This window comes from Salmo trutta, chromosome 36, assembly GCF_901001165.1.
Source record: "Salmo trutta chromosome 36, fSalTru1.1, whole genome shotgun sequence".
NCBI lineage: Eukaryota > Metazoa > Chordata > Actinopteri > Salmoniformes > Salmonidae > Salmo > Salmo trutta.
The window spans coordinates 34,435,504-34,456,999 of record NC_042992.1 but is presented as its reverse complement, the minus strand read 5'-3'; the positions used below and the strand labels follow the sequence as shown (position 1 = coordinate 34,456,999).

Below are 21,496 nucleotides of genomic sequence, written 5' to 3'. Positions count from 1 at the left end.
TATTTTTGTTAACTGCATGTGTGACATAACTCCACCAGTCCTATTTATGAGATAATTTGCAAAGATTATACAGTTTTTTTGTACATTTTTCCCCAAAATAATGTTTTTTTAATCAATTAGTATATTTGATTTTAACCATAATATTTGTTCAAATATTTGTTCTGTCTTTTCTGGTGAATCAAACTGAACTGTTCTGTTTGTTCCCATCCATTCATGTCCCTTCTCCTCCATTGTCCTGAGGGAGATTGCTGTTTCTCTGCATCCTGGACCTTTGGGCCTTTCATGAACGACACAGAGGACATGATGTAGCTAGCTACACCGTTTCAGTCAAGAAAGGAAAACAATTCTGATTCTTATTTAGATAGACTTTAGATAGACTTTAGACTTTAGCTGAACTGTCTCTCTTACATACTTTTTATTTCAGCACAAGAGTTCTGAATAAGCAGAGAGATTGAGTTTCAGAAGAGATACATTGAATAACTAGTGTGACTTGAATTGTGTGAGTGTGGTGTTTGTCACTGCAAATTAATTAGCCATCCTGTCTCTGCAACCACAGAGCTTAAACTGAGCCACTGTGTTCACCACTGACACAGTTAGTCTGAAGGAGAGGCCAGTCAGACTACTGAGAGACCAGTCATACTACTGAGACATGATCGAGACAGTCTAACAGTGAGGAACAATGTGGTGACTAAAAGAGAAACAAGCGACCACCACACTTCCTCAAGTCCAGCTGTCCAGATTACATCCTCTGTTTCTGACTTCCCTCTCCCTTTCTGTCTATTTTCTCTCAAATCTTTCATTTCCCCCTTTCGAATCATCAATGAGAGTGAATGAGGTGTCACTGATATGTAAAATTCACCAATGGCACATAAGGATGCTGTCCTGTGGAAGACAATGATTCTAAATGGAAACGCTAAAATGGAAATAAAAGCTTTTCCCCTGTTGAAACCTGAAGTTGGCTTTCAGTAGAAATAACATGACTGAAGTCATCTATGACTTCCCCCAAAAGTTGTGTCACTTCCCCGTTATGTTATTTTCTATTTTCTAGGCACAGTTCCACTTTCTTTCTGTGATTTTCATCACATAGATCAAAACATTAGCACTTAACACTTTGAAACTGTGAGAATTATTTATTGAGTCATTTACATACATTTACAGTCTCTATGTATCCCCTGTGGTCTAGCTTCCGCCTCTCTTAGCTAGCTACAACATGGTCAATGGAATGTGAACGGCTTGAACAACTGATCAAAAATATATATATATTTTTGTCTACACAATCTATTCAGCTATTCAGTGTTAACTAGCCTGTAAATTAATAAGGACTGAAGCCCCTCCTCATACCAAATGTGACTTCCCTCAGACGTTGGCCACATTCACTCGAGACTGACCGGTCACCATTACAGGTCGTGACGCAGGGCCAGAACTATCATCCACTGTGCGCTCGTTGGAATGTGTGGACCGACCATCCCTGTCATCGGCTAGTGCTCTCTGGTACACCCCCGCTAAGCTCTGCCTGAACCTTGAACCTCTCATGTCCAACCCCATACAGAAGTACAGCAGCGGGTTCACACAACTGTTGAAGTAAGCAAAGCCTTTGGCCACTGTCAGCCCCACCTTCACCATGGTACTCTTGCTGTACATCATTTTGGCCAGTAGAAGGCAGTGGTAGGGTGCCCAGCACAGGAAGAAGGCACAGACCAGCGATGCCAGGATACGAAGGGGACGCGACTTGCCCGACAGGCGGGTGCGTCGGATGCCCAGCCCTGCCAGGACGTAGCAGCAGAGGATGATGAGAAAAGGAAGCAGGAAACCGCATAGGAAGCGGATGGAGTAGAGCGCTAGCTTAGCGCTGTTGTCGCCTTCCATTGGCTCCTTGACCTCCAGCGAGCACTTGCTCAGGTTGTTCTTGCCCAGGTAGACCTGGCGGTAGGCAAAGTAGGGGGCGCTCAAAATGGCCGCCACCGCCCACACGCCGGTGCTCATCAGGCGGGCAGCGCAGAGTGTCCGGCGGCGTTTGGTAAAGACGGGGTGCCAGACGCACAGTGCCCTGTCCATGCTGATGACGGCGAGCAGGAACACGCTGCAGAACATGTTGGTGTACTTGAAGAAGCCGTTGAACTTGCACAGGAAGATGCCGAACGGCCAGTAGTCGAAGAAGAGCTTCTTGGTCAGCGAGAGCACACGGCTCAGGCAGAAGATGAGGTCGGCCACGGCCAGGTTGACCAGCCACACGTTGGTGACGGTGGGCTTGAGCTTGAAGCCCGCCACCCAGATGACCACAGAGTTGCCCGTGGTGCCCAGGACAATGGTCAGCGTGTAGAGGACAATGATGAAGTTGTCCATGATGGCGTCAATGTCCACCACCGTGGCTTTGTCATCTCGGCCGGCTGAGACAAGGAGGACCAATGGAAGCGTGGCGTTGGATGTCATTCTGTAAAAAAGGGCGAGAAGGGTGTGAATATACAGAATGACTTCCTTATACATTACCACTTAATGGCTTTCCTCTAGATTAGTCATAAAGTGTAACACTTTTTCCTCTAATGATTTTGAACTTTGTCCAGCCAGTAGCCAGTCAGTTGTTATTATCAGGAAGAGGACTCATAGTCACAAATGGACAGAACTCTATAAATTCTTGACTTAAAGATTAAAATATCTTTAGCTTTTTAGGAAGTATTCTGAATCTTCAGATGGGACCTTGTGTGCCGGGCATGATGTGATCTGTCCATGACAGTCTGAGTCATTCTGTGTCTGTGTCTGGGAATGTGTGTGTGTGTTTGTGTGAGTATGTGGCGGAGGTCTGGTACTGTGAACTACCCACAGTTGTACCTTTTTGTTCAGCTTTTTCCAACGTGCACACCAGTGGAGGCTGCTGAGGGGAGGACGGCTCATAATAATGGAATGGAATGGTATAAAACATGTGTTTGATGTATTTGATACCATTCCACTAACTCCGCTCCAGCCATTACCGCGAGCCCGTCCTCCCAAACTGTGGTGCACGCCCACATACTATCCTATTTATCGGATACTGACATATCGTCAGCATTCCACCTAAAACATATCAGGAACTTGTAAGAACATGATTGCCATCCTCTTCCTCTTTGCGTATCTCCATTTCCTTTCCAGAGGCATACATAGACAGGAACCATATAATGGTTTTGTCTTATGACTGATGTGACCAGTCTCTTGCCCAGGTACCCTCTCATTATGAGTCAGACCAGAGATACCTGGGTCATAGCCGCGGGAAGTAGGGTGCTGGGGGTGTTACAGCACACTCTGGTGGTGAGATGATAATCCGCAGTCAGCACCCGCTAGTCAAAACGTCTTGCGGCTATGGCCTGGGGTAGTATATCAGTGCACAGTATCCTGTGCCATATACCCATTCCCATCAATGAGCCAACGGTAAACAAACATATTCCTGTTGTCTGGCAACCAATAAGCTTCCAGTCCATATAACTGATGGGGTTTACTTAGGAGCAAGATTATTAGGAACGCTTTATTATGACCTGAGCCAAGAACTCACTCCACCTCTTGGACGGTTTTGTGGTTGTGCTTTTTTATAAGCAGAGGCTTCTTTGATATGACGCCAATACGATTTGCGTTCCCCTAAATACTTTCATTGCCATGAAGCTGGCTCCCGGCACAAGTTCAAAGTCAATATTGACAGACTACATTCATTGGTTGTTCTTTATCAGTTTGAGGATGTATTCCATTCATGGAAATACACCTTACAAAGTAAAATCCGATCATTTATCCAAAGCACTGTCACTGACAGACGTGAGATACTATTTCTGTTCGAATGTCTTTCTTGTCAAGATAAAGAACTATGTCTTATTGTTAGATTGACTGACATACTGTATGTACTGGTGACTTCATGATCAATGGGACTAGCACAGTGGACTGATTGTTCTGGACTACAGTGTATACATTTTGAGCATTTAGTCATTTTTACTACACCTATTTTATGGCACTGTTTGTGTTACTACTACAATATTTCTGCTTGCCTACATGATTAATAAATGCCGTTTGCCCCTGCTCGTAAACACCGAAGAGACTTTGTTTTCAATGAAGTTGCAATAAATGCTGCAAAACAAACCTGCCATATCTAGCCTAGACTTTACTCAATTACAGGGTGTAATTTGCTGGGTCCGCCCCCCTCCAACTCAATGTCATATTTGAATCAACAGTAGTAATGTATATCAGTGGCTAATCCTTATTCATCTTGTTGGCAACTCAATTTGAGCTGACGTGGTGATATGGCAATGGAAACCAATGGACACAGATAAAGGGTAACATCTTCTTTGGATAGTCCCTGACAGATGATCTGTATATATTCAGCTAACTATACACAGAATCTCATCATTTGTCCAGAATAGGCTATAGCATGCTGCTACTGTACGTGTACAGCTTGAGTATAGTATAGCTAGTCAGAAGACAGAGTTTCTGCATGTCAAAAGAGTTTACGTTGTCTCTAACTAACTAAATCAAACCAGTTGTCTGTTGATAGAACATCTACAGAATATTCTCTCCTGTACTTGAAACTATTCGAATGAAGTGATTTAAGAAACTAAATGAAAAGTAAAGCCGAAAAATGCCGTGTACGGTTGTTATTCATACCGATAATGCTTACCTATGAGTTGCGATGCTCCAGTAGTAGCTGACCAGTACTTCAGCTTCAATGGTTGAACAGAGTGTGGAGGTGCATAGTTCTATGCTGTGTCTCTGTGCAGATAGTTGTGTCTCTGTGTCCCTACAATCCGCACTGTCTTCTCTGTCCTCTCTGTGTGCATCAGTGTGTCTGTGCGAGCGAGTCTAAAGGATGTGGGCTCAAACCCCAAGTCACAGTGCCACTTGGGTGGCCACAGAAAAGACATGAGTTCTATGAACTTCCTCTCTCTATCTCTCTCTCTCTCTCTCCCCCCTCTCGCTATCTTTCTCTTTCACTCTAGAAGAGGCAGGAGTTGGAAGGGGGTGGGGACTACTGGCCATGCCTTACTCGGTCATTAGATGCTCTTCCCTTTTCAACTGGAGTCCACTTCCTGCCCGTATTCTCTATGTTCAGCCAAAAGAAACACACAGAATGAGGTGAATGCCCCCAAAATCTACAGTAATATTCTCACATATATACAGTGACTTCAGAAAGTATTGATACCCCTTGACTTATCCCACATTCTGTTGTGTTACAGCCTGAATTCAAAATGGATTCAATTGATTTTTTGCGCTCATCCATCTACATACAATACCCCATAATGAGAAAGTGAAAACATGTTTTTAGAGATTTTTGAAATACAGAAATATCTCATTTGCATAAGTATTCACATCCCTGAGTGAATATATGTTAGAATCACCTTTTGCAGCAGTTACAGCTGTGAGTCTTGGGTAAGCCTCTAAGAGCTTTGCACACCTGGATTGTACAGTCGTGGCCAAAGGTTTTGAGAATGACACAAATATTAATTTCCACAAAGTTTGCTGCTTCAATGTCTTTAGATATTTTTGTCAGATGTTACTATGGAATACTGAAGTATAATTACAAGCATTCCATAAGTGTCAAAGGCTTTTACTAAAAATTACATGAAGTTGATGCAAAGAGTCAATATTTGCAGTGTTGACCCTTCTTTGTCAAGACCTCTGCAATCCGCCCTGGCATGCTGTCAATTAACTTCTGGGCCACATCCTGACTGATGGCAGACCGTTCTTGCATAATCAATGCTTGGAGTTTGTCAGAATTTGTGGGTTTTTGTTTGTCCACCCGCCTTTTGAGGATTGACCACAAGTTCTCAATGGGATTAAGGTCTGGGAAGTTTGTGTGGGGTTGCTTCTCAGCCAAGGGAGTGGGCTCACTCATAATTTTGCCTAAGAACACGTAGCCTTGAATATAGAATGGTACCAACACATCCTCCGAGAGCAACTTCTCCCAACAATCCAGGAATAGTTTGGTGACAAACAATGCCTTTTCCAGCATGATGGAGCACCTTGCCATGAGGCAAAAGTGATAACTAAGTGGCTCGGGTAACAAAATATCGATATTTTGGGTCCATGGCCAGGAAACTCCCCAGACCTTAATCCCATTGAGAACCTGTGGTCAATCCTCAAGAGGCGGGTGGACAAACAAAAACCCACAAATTCTGACAAACTCTAAGCATTGATTATGCAAGAACGGTCTGCCATCAGTCAGGATGTGGCCCAGAAGTTAATTGACAGCATGCCAGGGCGGATTGCAGAGGTCTTGAAAAAGAAGGGTCAACACTGCAAATATTGACTCTTTGCATCGACTTTATGTAATTGTCAATAAAAGCCTTTGACACTTATGAAATGCTTGTAATTATACATCAGTATTCCATAGTAACATCTGACAAAAATATGTAAAGACACTGAAGCAGCAAACTTTGTGGAAATTAATATTTGTGTCATTTTAAACACTATTATTGCACACGGAGTCCATGCAACTTACTATGTGACATTTTTACTCCTGTACTTATTTAGGCTTGCCATAACAAAGGTGTTGAATACTTATTGACTCGACATTTCAGCTTTTCTTTGTTAATTAATTTGTAGCTCCACTTTGACATTGTGTGCAGTATTGTGTGCAGGCCAGAGACACAACATCTCAATTGAATACATTTTAAATTCAGGCTGTAACACAACAAAATATGCAAAAAGTAGTATTACTTGACATGTTGTTGGCATAATGAGATTGGGATGCCACCACGAATAAGCCTTTATCTTGACTAACTACACCATAATAAAGTGATGACCTTATGACGAATTGACTGACGCATCTAAACTCATCATTCAATCACAGTTTTTTATTTGATTACGAAATGAACGACGTCAATCTTTTAGCTTCATTGCAGATTTGATATGGTATTTGAGAACATAGAGTTTGAGTATATAACTTTCCAAAACTACCAACATATGTCTTACTGATGCATGTTCTGCACGATTGTATACAGAGCTTTATAAAAGCTATCTGCGGAATGCCTCTGGCCCCTGATAGTTTTGGGTAACTCCTACATGGGGATGCTGCAATTTGGTGGCAGACTGTGACAAGTCATCACATTGTGCCTTTTTACAATAAAGAAGTCAGATATATCCTGCCACAGAACGTTGCAGCCAATTGTAAATGTTCTATCAACTGCAGAAAACATCCTCTTTGTCCTGACGTTTGTTCTTGGTTAAGAATTGAGCAAGCAGGGTTTGGTGTGATGAGGACAACTTCCTTTATTTCCCAATGCATATTAAAGGAAAGACAGCTTCTTGCTTGATTAAACACCCAGCGCCATTTTGGAGATATCGGTGATCTCAATATCCATAATCTCTTTCACTCAGTTACAGGTAAGGCTTTTTCATTATTTCATCTAAAAGACACATTTAGAGTATCTCAGAACAATAAACACAATTCCACAAAATCTCATTCAAATATATTGAATCACAATACTAAAAAGACTTGAATCGTAGAGAAAGTAGAAATTGTATTGACGTGGCAATGTGTTACCTCTTTAAATTTAAAATTGAGTTTTGGAAAAATGGTACTGATAAACAATTAAATTGTTGCAAAAATGTAATTGTATGTCAGTTAAACAGTAGTTAAGGTGTTCATAGGTAATTGCTACTTAGAATCAAATGCTAAACATTCCAGTATTTTTACCTATTTGTACATACACTGAACAAAAATATAAACGCAACATGTACAGTGATGCTCCAATGTTTCATGAGCTGAAATAAAAGATCCCAGAAATGTTACATATGTACAAATAGCTTATTTCTCTCAAATGTTGTGCCAAAATGTTATTTTCATCATTGTTAGTGAGCATTGATAATCCATCCACCTGACAGGTGTGGCATATCAAGAAGCTGATTAACAGCATAATAATTACACAGGTGCACCTTGTGCTGGGGACAATAAAAGGCTACTCTAAAATGTGCAGTTTTGTCACACAACACAATGCCACAGATGTCTCAAGTTTGAGGGAGCGTGAAATTGGCATGCTGACTGCAAGCATGTCCACCAGAGCTGTTGCCAGAGAAATTAAGGTTAATTTCTCTACCATAAGCCACCTCCAACATCGTTTTAGATCATTTGGGAGTACATCCAACCGGCCTCACACCGCACACCACGTGTATGGCATCTTGTGGGTGAGCAGTTTGCTGATGTTACCGTTGTGACCAGTGTGCCCTATGGTGGGGCGGTGGGGTTATGGTATGGGCAGGCATAAGCTACGGACAACGAGCACAATTGCATTTTATCAATGTCAATTTGAATGCACAGAGATACCGTGACGAGATCCTGAGGCCCATTGTCGTGCCATTCATCCGCCACCATCACCTCATGTTTCAGCATGATAATGTACACGATTCCTGGAAGTAGAAAATGTCCCAGTGCTTCCATGGCCTGCATACTCACCAGACATGTCACCCATTGAGCATGTTTGGGATGCTCTGGATCGACGTGTACAACAGTGTGTTTCAGTTCCCCGCAATATCCAGCAACTTCGCACAGCCATTGAAGAGGAGTGGGACAACATTCCACAGGCCACAATCAATAGCCTGATCAACTTTATGCAAAAGAGATGTGTCACGCTGCATGAGGCAAGTGGTGGTCACATCAGATACTGACTGGTATTTTCTGATCCATGCTCCTACCTTTTTTTTAAGGAATCTGTGATCAAAAGATGCATACAGTGGATATAAACAGTCTACACACCCCTGTTAAAATGCCAGGTTTTTGTGATGTAAAAGAATGAGACAAAGATAAATCATGTCAGAACTTTTTCTACTGTTAATGTGACCTATAATGTAAACAATTCAAATGAAAAACAAACTGAAATCTTCGAGGGGGAAAAATGAAAAATAAAAACCTTACAATAACCTGGTTGCGTAAGTGTGCACACCCTCTTATAACTGGGGATGTGGCTGTGTTCAGAATTAACCAATCACATTCAAACTCATGTTAAATAGAAGTCATTACACACCTGCCATCATTTAAAGTGACTCTGATTAATCACAAATAAAGTTCAGCTGTTCTAGTAGGATTTTCCTGACATTTTCTTAGTTGTATCTCAGAGCAAAAGCCATGGTCCGCAGAGAGCTTCCAAAGCATCAGAGGGATCTCATTGTTGAAAGATATCAGTCAGGAGAAGGGTACAAAAGAATTTCCAAAGCATTACATATACCATGGAACACAGTGAAGACAGTCATCATCAAGTGGAGAAAATATGGCACCACAGAGACATTACCAAGAACTGGACGTCCCTCCAAAATGTATGAAAAGACGAGGAGAAAACTGGTCAGGGAGGCTTCCAAGAGGCCTACAGCAACATTAAAGGAACTGCAGGAATTTCTGGCAAGTACTGGCTGTGTGCTACATGTGACAACAATCTCCCGTATTCTTCATATGAATGGGCTATGGGGTAGGGTGGCAAGACGGAAGCCTTTTCTTACAATGAAAAACATCCAAGCCCGGCTGAAGTTGGAAAAACAAACATCAAGTCCCCCAAAAGCACGTGGGAAAACGTGTTATGGTCTGATGATACCAAGGTTGAACTTTTTGGCCATAATTCCAAAAGGTATGTTTGGCGCAAAAACAACACTGCACATCACCCAAAGAACACCATACCCACAGTGAAGCATGGTGGTGGCAGCATCATGCTTTGGGGCTGTTTTTCTTCAGCTGGAGCCGGGGCCTTAGTCAGGGTGGAGGGAATTATGAACAGTTCCAAATACCAAGCAATTTTGGCACAAAACCTTCAGGCATCCGTTAGAAAGCTGAAAAGGAAGTTCACCTTTCAGCACGACAACAACCCAAAGCACACATCCAAATCCACGAAAGCATGGCTTCACCAGAAGAAGATTAACGTTTTGGAATGGCCCAGCCAGAGCCCAGACCTGAATCCAATTGAACGTCTCTGGGGTGATCTGAAGAGGGCTGTGCACAGGAGATGTCCTCGCAATCTGACAGATTTGGAGCGCTTTTGCAAAGAAGAGTGGGCAAATATTGCCACATCAAGATGTGCCATGCTAATAGACTCCTACCCAAAAAGACTGAGTGCTGTAATAAAATCAAAAGGTGCTTCAACAAAGTATTAGTTTAAGGGTGTGCACACTTATGCAACCAGGTTATTGTGATTTCTTTTATTTTTTATTTTTCCCCCTCAAAGATTTCAGTTTGTTTTTCAATTGAATTGTTCATGTTATAGGTCACATTAAAGGTGGAAAAAGTTCTGACATGATTTATCTTTGTCTCATTATTTTACATCACAAAAACCTGGCATTTTAACAGGGGTGTGTAGACTTTTTAAATCCACTGTATCTGTATTCCCAGTCATGTGAAACCCATAGATTAGGGCCTCATTTATTTATTTCAATTAACTGATTTCCTTATATGAACTGTAACTCAGTTAAATCTTTGAAATTGTTGCATGTTGCGTTTTATATTTTTGTTCAGCACAGATTATCCATAGCTGTCTAATTCTGATCTACTTTTTCTATCTCTGTTTATTTGAGGTGTATTCTTACTATGGAAGGAATCTCAACAACATCACAGATGTTTCTGGGGTTTATTGCTTTCATCACCTTTCTGTTGAAAGGTCAGTTTCTTCCTGATTGTGCATACTGTACTTCCCTCTTAACTTGTACACACTTTGACTTAATGACAATGATATCATCTCTGCAATATGTGCTTGGGTGTTTCGACAAATGTGTGTGAGATTGATAAACCTTTGTCTGTGTGTGTGTCCGTGTGTGTGTGTCCGTGTGTGTGTGTGCAGACAAATGTGTTTTGCTGTTCAGCCTGGCCTCAAAGAGTAAATGTAACATAGTAAATGTGAATAGGTGACACTGAAATGAGTATGATATATTACGTTTGGTATGGTTACGTACGACAGAAGGTTACTTTAGCCAAAAACAAAAGGAGGGAGGTTGGTTGGTTGGGGAGGATGGGTGGGCGTATAACACGAACAATCACATCAAGGACAACTTTAGCGTTTGAGCTAATTAGCAACTTTTCAACTATTTACTACTTTTTTAGCTACTTTGCAATTGCTTAGCATGTTAGCTAACCCTTCCCCTAACCCTAACCTAACCATATCTCCTAACCCTAACCTTAACCCCACCCTAGCCCACATAGCCACCTAGCTAACGTTTGCCACAACAAAGTGGAATTCGTAACATGTCATACGTATTGCAAATTCGTAACATACAGTATCATATAAAATGGATGATGGACATCCACAAATTAATACATACCATCCGAAACGTAACATATCACACTAAATGGAGGGAGACAGATTAACATTTGCTATGTTACGAGTATCCCTGAGTCCAGGTTTTGCTGTTCAGTGTTTCTTGATGGTGCTGTGTTCTCCAGGTGCACTCTGCCAACAGTGGAGTCTGCGGACACCCCAAAGCATTGTGGCTGTTGGTGGATCCTGCCTACTGGTCCCATGTAGATTTGAGATCCCTGCTGCATATGATGCTGACTTGAAAAACTGCACACCCACTGGGCTTTGGTCTAAAAAAGATTTTGGGGGAAATATAGTATTGAGCTCAGCCAATACGGATGACCAAAACATCATAAAGGGAGTGATGGAGGGAAATCTATTGAGCAAGAACTGCACCACCCTTTTCAACAGTTTCCCTGCAGGATATGATGACACATATATCTTCAGGCTGGAATGTGCTGGAACAAATCGCCTCAAGTATATTTTCTACCCAGGAGTACATATCAGTCATACAGGTACACTGAATTTGACCTTACCTAAGATATTTATGATTTCCAGTTAAAAGAAATATTGAGGGCTAAACATTCTAACAAAAGGACTACATTGAATTCTTGTGAATTCTAACAGCAAACACAGGTTTAAATACTTAACACCAGGAACCAGCTCTGGCCTTTTGGTTGCCCTAAGCAAGATTTGGTTGCAATTGTACACATTTTGCCATGACTTATGCCATGCTAATGACATCTGAGTGAGAGTGACTAACAAAATCAATGGGGGCTTGACTAATTTACCAATCTAAACTGCAGAATTAATAATTTTTTTAAATAAATTCAACCTTGCACTTTGTGTATTCTACTATTCTAACTCTCAACAGAAAGTAATTTTTTGGGTCGGGTGCCCTAAGCAACCGCTTATATCGCTTATGCCTGGAGCCGGCACTGCTTAACATGAAAAACAGAGTGATGTTCTAAGCAGAGTTGGTTTAAACCTGGTTGCCCCATTAAGGTATGTCATTGGGCTTTATCCAGGCCTCTTTCTGTCTTGTTATTGATTCTCGCTCTCTCTCTCTCTCTCTCTCCCACATACCTTTATTACCTCCAGACACCCCACCCAAACCCCAACTAACCCCTATTGGCAACATCCCAGAGGGGGAGCTGGTTAGACTGAGCTGCTCTGCCTCTGCCCCCTGCCCTTCGTTCCCGCCCTCTCTGACCTGGACCTCTGGGCTGGGTGGCAGTGTTGAGAGCCAGCTACAGGAGGGTATAGATGGGCTCATGACCATGACCTCCACCCTTACCTTTACCGCCTCCCTCCGGCATCACGGGCTGATGGTCAAATGTTCTGCCCGCTACACACTGCAGCCAGGGGGCACCACCAAGACGACTCAGAGGAACCTGACCCTCAATGTTCTTTGTGAGAGACCACAACAACCATAATCATATGACCATACCGCAACCATATAAACAGTAACGTAGCTATAGAATGAAACCAAGGAATCTCCTCATTCTGTTTGTGAACATGATTAGTTCATTGATAGATAATTGATAGTGTTAAGTGCTAAACAGTATCAAAGAGCACAGGGCATAAAAAAACAAACGGGTTAAACATGAATTAGCAGGTAATAAGCAGCCAGTTAGCTATTCATACCTATGCAGTGATTCTTCCTCATCATCTTTTTTTCCTGTTCTCTCATTCACACCAATACACTCTATTTCTATCGTTCGCACGCTCGTTGACACTCGCATGACGAACGTTCCCTTGTGGAAACGGGCCTTTAATCTCACAGATCAAAATGAGCTCACGTACCTCACAGGAAGTTGATTTTACTGTGTGGATTCTGTCTTCCAGATGCACCTAAAAACACTGTAGCCCTGTCCAGCCCATCTGGGCCTGTGCCCGACGGGAGGGCAGTGACCCTGACCTGTCAGAGTGATGCCAACCCACCAGTGGAGCGCTACTCCTGGTACAAAGACATCAGTGGGCAGGTGACCTGGAAGGCCAATGGGCAGACACTAGTCCTCCTGGTCAGCAAGGCAGACAGCGGGCTGTACCTCTGTGAGGCCCACAATGAGAAGGGATCACAAAGGTCAAAGGCCATGCCTCTGGAGTTCGAAAGTAAATCATTTTGTTCACTTGATGACTAATGCACAACACTTGACCTAATAGTGCACTATATGAAATAGGGTGCCATTTTATTTGTTGAAAAGTGCCATTGTTGAAAAGTGAACATTAAATCTCTATTTTCAATGGTTAACTCTCAAGACAAATGGACAACAAATGAATAGTAAACTTTAAAAACCCATGTTCTATTCCCATTGTTTTTAGGTGGCCAATGTTCCGTGATCCCCTACATCATCTGTGGAGTGATGGTGTTGCTCTATGTTCTAACCATCACCGTGGATGTGTATAAATATAAAAGGTATCAATGTTTACATGTTCATGCCCATCCAGTTTAGGAATACATTTATAGAAAACATTTATAGAAGGACTGTTCCGATCCACTTTGTTCTAACCCAAGTTCCCCCTTTTCCCTCCCCTAAGTCTGTCCAGAAGACTGAAAGTAAGAGGAACATTTTCATTTTCATAATATTCTGTTTAATTAACTGAGCAATTTTAAGGCATTGGCAGTAGATGACGCAGTACGATACGATACAGAGACAATGTGTTTCTACGTCAAAGATTCTATGTCAAAGATTCTACGTCAAAGCTTTAACAATTCTCTTTATGACTATTACACATCTTGAGTCTTTGACCAAATTCACTGTGGCTTTGTATAAAACGTACAACACTAATGCTCCTATTTCATATTACATTTGATATAGTATTGATACCTCTGAGACTGATAGTCCGTTGGATAAGATATAACTCCTCCGTTTAAATACAATTCTTTCTCCTCAATATTCCAGCAGCAGCTAGCGCTGTCAGAGAAAGGAGACAACACGTACACTAACCTAACGATTGCCAGCATCAGCTCTGACTATGACCAACTCCAGGTGATTATGAGGAAAAATGTCTAATATAAACTCACAACAACATACAATGTTGTAGTTTGTAGGTATTTAAGCTAACTGTTTTATGTGTGAGCATTCATTTTGAATTAAGTAAAGTCAGTGGTGGAAAAAGTAACCAATTGTCATACTTGAGTAAAAGTAAAGATCCTTAATAATAGAAAATGACTCAAGTAAAAGTGAGTCACCCAGTAAAATACCACTTGAGTAAAAGTCTAAAAGTATTGGGTTTTAAATATACTTAAGTATCAAAAGTAGATGTAATTGCAAAAAATATACTTAAGTATCAAAAGTAAAAGTATAAATCATTTCAAATGACTTCTATTAGGCAAACCAAACACCACCATTTTCTTTTCTTTTTACAGATAGTCAAGGGCACACTCCAACACAATTTACAAATTGAGCATTTGTGTTTTGTGAGTCTGCCACATCAGAGGCAGTAGGGATGACCAGAGGCCTCATTTATAAAATGGACTTACGATCAATTTTGATCTTAAGTGTGACTTACGCAGAAATGTATACGTAGTTATTTATAAAACCTTACTTTGACGTGGAAATGATCTTATCCCTACGCAGTCTAGACTTGACGTAAGTGATTTTCCTGCTGGTTATGTAGGGCTATTCTTTTTTTCCCTTGTAGTTTAAGGTCAGACCATTTCTTTTTCACATCAGCCACAGTTATGTCTTGCTGCCCCACCTTCTTCACTGCAGCGGCGACACACTCCCAAGCTACCTTTTTGGCCCCCTATTTAGTCCACCGAATAATACGTGTTGCCTGTCTTCAATCTCCTCTGCCATCACCATGATCTCGTCTTCCAAAAAGTTAGCTTTTTTCTTTTGGTCCATGGCTATTCCTGGCTAAACCCTCATTTGTGCTAGCATTCTATAAGGGGAAATCGCTGATTGTAAGGCACGTTCAGGTGAGGTCAATTTGAAGTTAATTTGAGATTTATAGATCACAGGCGCGTAAATTACAAGGCTACTTAGAACCTACGTAAGCAAGGTTTTTTATGCTCAGTATCTTTTATGAATCGAACGTAAGCACACCGTCGGAAATGATCTTATGACTAAGTTCAAGTATAAATCTAAGAACAATTTTATAAATGAAGCCCCTGGGATGTTCTCTTGATAAGTGGGTGAATTGGACCATTTTCCTATCCTGTTAAGCATTCAAAATGTAATGAGTACTTTTGGGTGTCAAGGAAAATGTATGGAGTAAATAATACATTATTTTCTTTAGGAATGTAGTGAAGTAAAAGTAAAGTTGTAAAAAATGTAAATAGTAAAGAAAGTAAAGATACCCCAAAAACTACTTAAGTAGTAATTGAAAGTATTTTTACTTAAGTACTTTACACCACTGAGAAAAGTCAAACATCATTAATGTGTATGTGCCTATTTGCAATGTCTTCCTTTGACAGATGTCCAGGGCTGCCCGAGGTGAAGTTCACCCTGGCAGAAGAAGTGAAAGAGCTGCTCCTTGAAACCACATGACAAAACAGATCCAGATTTGACCTTTGCATTTTAACTTTGTTGTATGGAAAATGTTCATCTTGTTATTTTTCTTCAGATCATACTGTATATTTCTGTCACAAAATACATGATATTATATATTTTAACCTGATGCCTCGATTTTATATACCTGTCAGCAACAGATGTGGCTGAAAAAGCCGAATCCACTAATTTGAAGGGTTGTCCACATACTTCTGACCATGTAGTGCAGTACTAAATTGTAGTTTAATGTTTTTGGCTTGTGGTTCAGCATCATCAGTGTATTTCTGTCTTCTTCTCTGTAGATTATGTCAAACAATGCAGGGGGTTGTGGTTTGTGTCAGTCAGGATTATAATGGGCATAATCAGTCGAATAAATCTCTTAACGCCATTCTACCGTGCCTTCCTTCTCTCTTGAAATTCCACACATTCCATTGCCTCCATCAATGAACAGGAAAGAAAGCAGAGGAGTGGGTGGGCGGTGGAGGGGAAATGACGAAGCGGGGCGTGATCTGACATCACTTTTTTGACACCTCCCCAGATAACAAATTTTGGTTCTGCGAAGGTTGTGGAAACGTTCCCTGAACATTGCACCAATGTTTCCTAAAGGTTCAAACAGATGGTTTTCTTAATGTTCTTTGAATGTTCTCTTTTGGTTGTATGAAGGTTCTGGGAACGTTCTCTAATGTTACAAAGTTAGGAACGTTCCCGGGAACGTTCTCTGAAGGTTACAAAGTTGGGAACACACACACCCAGGATTACACAATTAAATATGAACAATTAATACACAATTATAATTTCAGTTATCAATTTGTTTTATGAAACGGGTTCGGAGAAATCTGCAATCTGATTGGCACACACACACACCTTTACATCCTCAAGCCGAGGCCCGAACTCGGCGGTCCTCACTGCAGGAACGTCATCAACACTCGTCAGGTTCAATCTCTGAGTTACTGGAACACGTATGCCTCTTTTTCCACTTGACGCCAACCTTCCTCGACACACTGCTTCCCTCTACACTCAACTTCTTCTCGACAGTCATCACTGTACCTGCCACCATGTGTATATAATTGATTCTCACTCTCGTCACTCTCAATTTCCTCAAGTTTTTCCAAAAGTTCAGCAAAATCCCTCATTCCATATTCCCTCATAACCATTTCCGCGGTTCTCCTTTTTTTCCCCTTGTCCATCATCTTTTCCTTCACCAGATCTTTCAGAAGCACAATGCCATCCCCCAACTCCATGGTTATTCATAATATGCTTCACTTTCTTCCTTATTTCCTTTTCCACCATCATCTCCAATCGCTCCCTTTCTCCAAACATTTCTCTCTGTGCAACCTCTCCAATGCCATCTGTCATCTTGATAACACCTCTACATGGCTTGTAAAGGAGAGTTCAATATTTTTCTGGGGGCGGGGTATAAAAACGACTGAACAAAAATATAAATGCAATATGCAACAATTTCAACAATTTTACTGAGTTCATATAAGGAAATCAGTCAATTAAAATAAATAAATTAGACTCTAATCTATGGATTTCACATGAATCGGCAGGGGCGCAACCATGGGTGGGCCTAGGAGGGTATAGGTCCACCCACTTGGGAGCCAGGCACAGCCAATCAGAATGAGTTTATCCCCACAAAAAGGGCTTTATTACAGGCAGAAATACACCTTAGTTTCATCAGATGTTCCCAGATGATCCCGCAGGTGAAGAAGCTGGATGTGGAGGTCCTGGGTTGACGTGGTTTCATGTGGTCTGCGGTTGTGAGCCCGGTTGGTTGTACTGCCAAATTCTCTAAAACGACGTTGGTAGAGAAATTAACATTACATCCTCTGGCAACAGCTCTGGTGGACATTCCTGCAGTCAACATGCCAATTGCACGCTCCGTCAAAACTTGAGACATCTGTGGCATTGTGTTGTATGACAAACCTGCATAGGTGCACCTGTGTAATGATCATGCTGTTTAATCAGCTTCTTGAAATGCCACACCTGTCAGTGGATGGATTATCTTGGCAAATGAGAAATGCTCACTAACAGGGATGTAAACAAATTTGTTCACAACATTTTAGAGAAATACGCTTTTTGTGCATATGGAGAATTTCTGGGATCTTTAATTTCAGCTCATGAAACATGGGACCAACACTTTACATGTTGCATTTATATTTTTGTTCAGTATAGTTAGCTATTTACATAATGATGTGCACTCACCTCCACACACACTGGCCCTTAGATATACAACATTACCAGAATGTTCCCAGAACTTTTTTTCTTCCAACATCCAAACGGGAACCACAGAGGTACGTTGCGTAAAAGTTCTAATTCCTCTAGTTCCGAAACCAGAACCCAACCAATGACCCCAACCAGTGTAAAGAAAGTTCAAATAACATTATTTTATGAGGTTATTTGAACGTTCTCAGAACAATATGTTTCTACCTTACCAAAATAGCGACGTTCCCTAAAGTAACTTCTTTCATTCTTAGAAAAATTACTTTTCTACAATGTTCCCAGAAGGAGAAACGAAGGAGAACCTTTACAGAACGTTGCAGGAACGTTCGATGCTAGCTGGGCCCCTCCCTTCCCCCCATTTCCCACCAGGGGGGAAGTGGCAGATCTTTGATGGCATGCTCATCTCCTTTGTCTGCTCTGTCTGAGTCTCTATCCGTTTGTGTCCATCCATTAAACAACATCAGGCAGAATGCTAGCGGAGAGATCTGACAGTACTTGCTATAGAAAGGGTTGGGTGGGGTGTGTCGGGTGCAGAGTGGGGACATAGGGTCAGTGCCACTACTTTTATGGGATTACCTAATTCACTAAAGGAGGAGAATGATATAAAACTCAGATAAAAAGGAATCACCACTTAGCAACCATTTCAAACATCAAACATATCTGATAAATATTGGTTTGAATCATCTCTTTTAGAGAGATTGCAGCTCATCATATCAGAGTTACAGAGTGGGACAGTTTTTTTTAGCGTCTGATTGCATCACTATTTCAAACCCAAGATTATTCCATAGAAAGGCCTGATAAGAGAACCCAATCAGTAGAACCCAACCGGTTTTAAGAACCCAACCAGTGAACCAAACCACTATAAAAAACAGTATAAAGAACCCAACTGGCATAAAGAACCCAACCAGTATAAAGAACCTAACCAGTACCCAACCAATGATACCCATCAGTATAAAGAACCCAACCAGTATGAAGAATCTAACCAGTACCCAACCAATGATACCCATCAGTATAAAGAACCCAACCAGTATGAAGAATCTAACCAGTACCCAACCAATGATACCCATCAGTATAAAGAACCCAACCAGTATGAAGAATCTAACCAGTACCCAACCAATGATACCCATCAGTATAAAGAACCCAACCAGTATGAAGAATCTAACCAGTACCCAACCAATGAACCCAACCAGTATAAAGAACCCAACCAGTATAAAGAACCCAGCTAGTATAAAGAACCTAACCAGTATAAAGAACCTAACCAGTACTCAACCAATGAACCCCACCATTATAAAGAACCCAACTAGTATAAAGAACCTAACAAGAACCAAACCCATGACCCCAACCAGTGTAAAGAAACCCAACCAGTATAAAGTCCCCAACCAGTATAAAGACCCCAACCAACCTGTGTAATGAACCCAACCAGTACAAAGACCCCAACCAACCAGTGTAATGAACCCAACCAGTACAAAGAAACCAACTGGTATAAAAAACCCAACCGGTATGATGAAAAACAAAGAAAGAAAGTGAAGAGCTGTGTTTTGGGAGGGGGAGAGAGGGGCCTTGTGGGGGAGTTCTTCTATGAATGGAGAGGGTGACTCAGGTGATGTGTCATCGTACACATTCTATAAAAGAGAACCTTTGGATTTGTGAATTCATTTAGGGGGATGAAAGATTGGGGCTGTTGACAGTTTATTTACAACTTTTGGATTTTGGGGTGACGATGAAATGTAAGTATTTCTGATACTACACTATTGACGGGATGTAATGTGTCTGTGTGTCTGTGTATATGTGTGTATGTGTGTCTGTGTGTATGTGTGTATGTGTGTCTGTGTGTATGTGTGTGTTTGTGTGTGGGGGGGTGTATACATTTTGTAACCTGCCAACAATTCTGATTAAAGGTATAATTCAGCGATTTTGCATATTTAGATATTTGTTTCCTTACCTTGAAAGCAGTCTATGGAAAAGGAGTGGCTGCAATCCACACTAGGACTTTTGGACCAATTCCTCACGCAAATCAATCTCCACCATTTAGCACCAAAATATTTAAAACCAAAATAATCAAAATAGTTTGAGACCAACACAATCCATTCAAGACATGATTTGGGCAAACAAAGTGGAAACAAATAAGCAAATAAATAACTATGTAAAACGACTGACTAGTCAGCTAGTCACGCTGCATCGTTTGGAAGGTTTCATGGTAAAGTCTACCAGATGTATTCGGTGCATATGACAAATAAAATGTGATTTTGATTTTGATTTAAGCAATTTATTCTACTTAGGAGAGTAATACAGGCAGCTCCAAAACACTATAACGGTAGGTTTCCAGAAGCTGAACTTAGACTAATACTGTTCCACTGTACGTAGACAAAGCTGTGTACTTACAAGCAGCAACGTGTGCAGAATTTCTCAAATACATGGGGGTGTTAGGTCAGCCCAAGGCTACGGGAAACTTCAGTGCAGCGCTTTCTGAATCAGTTGTACAGTATAAATACTGGGTCAGAAATAGCTTTTTGACAGTGCAAAAGGGACATACATTTTTCAAAGAAATGACTGCACAGGAAATGGTTAACACTCTTTATTTATTTTATCTGTTTTTAACTGGGGGGGAGGGGGGGAGGGTGTTCTAAACTAATATTTGGAATTGTTTTAAGATGGATAAGTTAGCGATTTAGAATTTTAGGACCCCTTTAGGTGTCTTTTATTTGATAAAATATTGAATTTGGCCTTTACTTCTATAGCCCATAGATACACATTGAATAACACATTTATAAATGAAAAAAATAATTGCTACCGTATTATTCTACTGGCAATGTACTGTACTGATCATCAACATGTAGCTCAGACAGATTCCATCTCACTCCTTCACGGTCACATGGAATGTAAGATGTCTACCACAACATACTCAGCATTCATCATCAATGACTTGGCTTCAACTGCAATATCTTGTTTAGTTCTGGTTGGTGATTTATATGAAGGTTTGGTTGCAGTCTGCTGGCTAAGAAAACAGTTGGCATCAATGCTTGTCATTTCGTGATTTGATATCATCAAATGAATCACTAGCCTGCTGATTCAGAGCCATAATGCTTGCTAGCAATAACCACGTAGTCTAGAAAAGGTTCTTTGAAGTTGTCGGCTTGATGAGTCAATGATGAAACAGTTGCACTCCATGCTGATTGGATGACCCCTTTTTCAAACGCAACCTCTTTTTCAAATGGAAGCTATCAGGTCTATGTATTTCCCGTTCATGGTAGCAAATGGCATCTCATGTTAAAGGCAAGTTACACCAAAGTGAGGGGGGTGTGTGGGGGGGGCAAGTTAAAAGAAATATCTGTTTCCATAATGGTTTCTTGCTCTCCGGGAGGACAAAAACCTGTTACGTGGTAACCAATCAGTGTGTCCACTCACTGGAATGTAGGCCCACCATGTGGTGGTACCATGTGGTCTGGTACCACCACTTAGCAATTGTTGAATAACAAACCTTTTTTGAAACGTTGATGAATGCTGTGATCTTGAATGTAACCCTGATCCAATGCCTCATTTAATGTAGCTCTCTAAAAT

At 41.2% G+C, this 21,496-nt stretch overlaps 2 protein-coding genes across 4 annotated transcripts; one reads left to right on the top strand and one right to left on the bottom strand.

The window, feature by feature from the left end:
* Positions 1–1,110: 1,110 nt before the first annotated feature.
* Positions 1,111–4,896, bottom strand: LOC115176184 (fMet-Leu-Phe receptor). Its single transcript, XM_029736054.1, has 2 exons — positions 4,628–4,896; positions 1,111–2,431 (listed from the first exon to the last, which is right to left on the bottom strand). The coding sequence occupies exon 2, from the start codon at positions 2,428–2,430 to the stop codon at positions 1,357–1,359; it is 1,074 nt and encodes a 357-aa protein (XP_029591914.1). The 5' UTR covers position 2,431; positions 4,628–4,896; the 3' UTR covers positions 1,111–1,356.
* A 2,327-nt stretch (positions 4,897–7,223) lies between these two features.
* LOC115176180 (sialoadhesin) lies at positions 7,224–16,103 on the top strand. 3 transcript variants are annotated; one of them, XM_029736042.1, is made up of 9 exons: positions 7,224–7,332; positions 10,501–10,583; positions 11,363–11,731; positions 12,318–12,629; positions 13,065–13,331; positions 13,542–13,635; positions 13,758–13,776; positions 14,126–14,209; positions 15,643–16,103. In XM_029736042.1, the coding sequence occupies exons 2-9, from the start codon at positions 10,514–10,516 to the stop codon at positions 15,703–15,705; spliced, it is 1,278 nt and encodes a 425-aa protein (XP_029591902.1). In that variant the 5' UTR covers positions 7,224–7,332; positions 10,501–10,513; the 3' UTR covers positions 15,706–16,103. The 3 variants fall into 3 exon arrangements, with proteins under 3 accessions (XP_029591902.1, XP_029591899.1, XP_029591901.1); XM_029736039.1 differs by having other exon boundaries at positions 7,225–7,332; positions 14,123–14,209; XM_029736041.1 differs by lacking the exon at positions 7,224–7,332 and having other exon boundaries at positions 10,425–10,583; positions 14,123–14,209.
* Positions 16,104–21,496: the final 5,393 nt, after the last annotated feature.

What these genes read in the sequence shown, in the direction of transcription:
- LOC115176184 (XM_029736054.1), bottom strand. Translation starts at nt 2,430, where the DNA reads ATGACATCCAACGCCACGCTTCCATTGGTCCTCCTTGTCTCAGCCGGC.
- LOC115176180 (XM_029736039.1), top strand. Translation starts at nt 10,514, where the DNA reads ATGGAAGGAATCTCAACAACATCACAGATGTTTCTGGGGTTTATTGCT. An exon ending in CATCACCTTTCTGTTGAAAG is followed by an intron (nt 10,584 to 11,362) that starts GTCAGTTTCTTC and finishes TGTGTTCTCCAG; the next exon opens with GTGCACTCTGCCAACAGTGG. An exon ending in CCTGACCCTCAATGTTCTTT is followed by an intron (nt 12,630 to 13,064) that starts GTGAGAGACCAC and finishes TCTGTCTTCCAG; the next exon opens with ATGCACCTAAAAACACTGTA.